Here is a 1134-nt window from a genome sequence, read left to right as displayed (position 1 = left end):
AATAATAGTTTATCTTTTTCTCAAACCCAAATGCAGCCAGTCTTTGATTTGTATGTTTTTTTATTTGTTACCCCTCAGAATACCGAAGATTCTCCAACGCTAGCATTCTGAAACATTACCATTAGAATAGTTGTTACATTTTTAATTTCATGCTCCACTCAGCATAAAGCAGTTGTGGGACTTCAGACCAAAGCAAATTAAGTGGCTTCTTAGATAATTTCCTGCTTAATTGAAAGCAGGTAGCTTTTTAAAAGTAATACTTGGCTTTGTTTCAAATGATTGTAAGGTTATTTCTTTATTTCTTCCTTTTTTCTTTTTTATTTTTTTTTTCTGGGCAAAAGGGACCCTTTATTTCTTGTGGTTTCTGGCAGCCTGGGGCTGGGCGCGCTCACTCTCTTCCCCCAGAACAGGGCGGGGCTCCGTGGCTCTGCCTATGGTAGTCCATGGCTATGTCCCCTAACAAGCACAGAAACTCCGAAAACTGGATCATCTTATCCTCGTTCCGATCCTTTTCCTCAAAGACATGGGACAAGTAATTGTTGCCCCGCTTGTCACAGCCCTTGACGAAGTTAGGGAAATTCTCCTTCAGCAACATCAGCAGGCCCGGCTGGTCAATCATGTCATCAGGTTTGCTGTATTTGTGGAACAGATTGATCATGGTCATCACGTACTTCTCAGCGTTAGTGTGGCTCATCTTGGTTTTCAAGGAAGCAGAGCTGAGAAAGTGTCACTGAGGAGAAGGATGAGTTTGGTTATTTCTTTTTGTAAGTGCATGGCTGTAGAATAACTTTCTACTCAGCCCAAGCCCAGTGGTTGGGAGTCTCTCACTGAGTCGAAGGGACATGAATGTGAACTAGTGCTGGTAGCAAATGAATGAGAGTGCACCATGAAGGTGTGTGGAGCTGGGGGCACAGGGAAAAGTGGGAAATATATATACTTATTGTATACTAGAGGCCCGGTGCACAAAAATTTGTGCACTCGGGGGGAGTGGGGTCCCTCAGCCCGGCCTGTGCCCTCTCGCAGTCTGGGACCCCTCTGGAGATAACGCCCTGCTGGCTTAGGCCTGCTCCCGGGTGGCAGAGGGCAGTTCCAATCCCTAGGTGCAGCCCCTGGTTGGGCTCAGAGCAGGGCCAA

At 46.1% G+C, this 1134-nt stretch overlaps 1 protein-coding gene across 1 annotated transcript; it reads right to left on the bottom strand.

The window, feature by feature from the left end:
* Positions 1-320: 320 nt before the first annotated feature.
* On the bottom strand, positions 321-772 carry LOC102769076 (protein S100-A7-like). Its single transcript, XM_015559755.1, has one exon. The coding sequence runs from the start codon at positions 692-694 to the stop codon at positions 389-391; it is 306 nt and encodes a 101-aa protein (XP_015415241.1). The 5' UTR covers positions 695-772; the 3' UTR covers positions 321-388.
* Positions 773-1134: the final 362 nt, after the last annotated feature.

The sequence above is a fragment of the Myotis davidii genome, unplaced genomic scaffold, assembly GCF_000327345.1.
Source record: "Myotis davidii unplaced genomic scaffold, ASM32734v1 scaffold53, whole genome shotgun sequence".
NCBI lineage: Eukaryota > Metazoa > Chordata > Mammalia > Chiroptera > Vespertilionidae > Myotis > Myotis davidii.
This window is presented reverse-complemented; position numbering and strand designations above follow the sequence as displayed.

What these genes read in the sequence shown, in the direction of transcription:
- LOC102769076 (XM_015559755.1), bottom strand. Translation starts at nt 694, where the DNA reads ATGAGCCACACTAACGCTGAGAAGTACGTGATGACCATGATCAATCTG.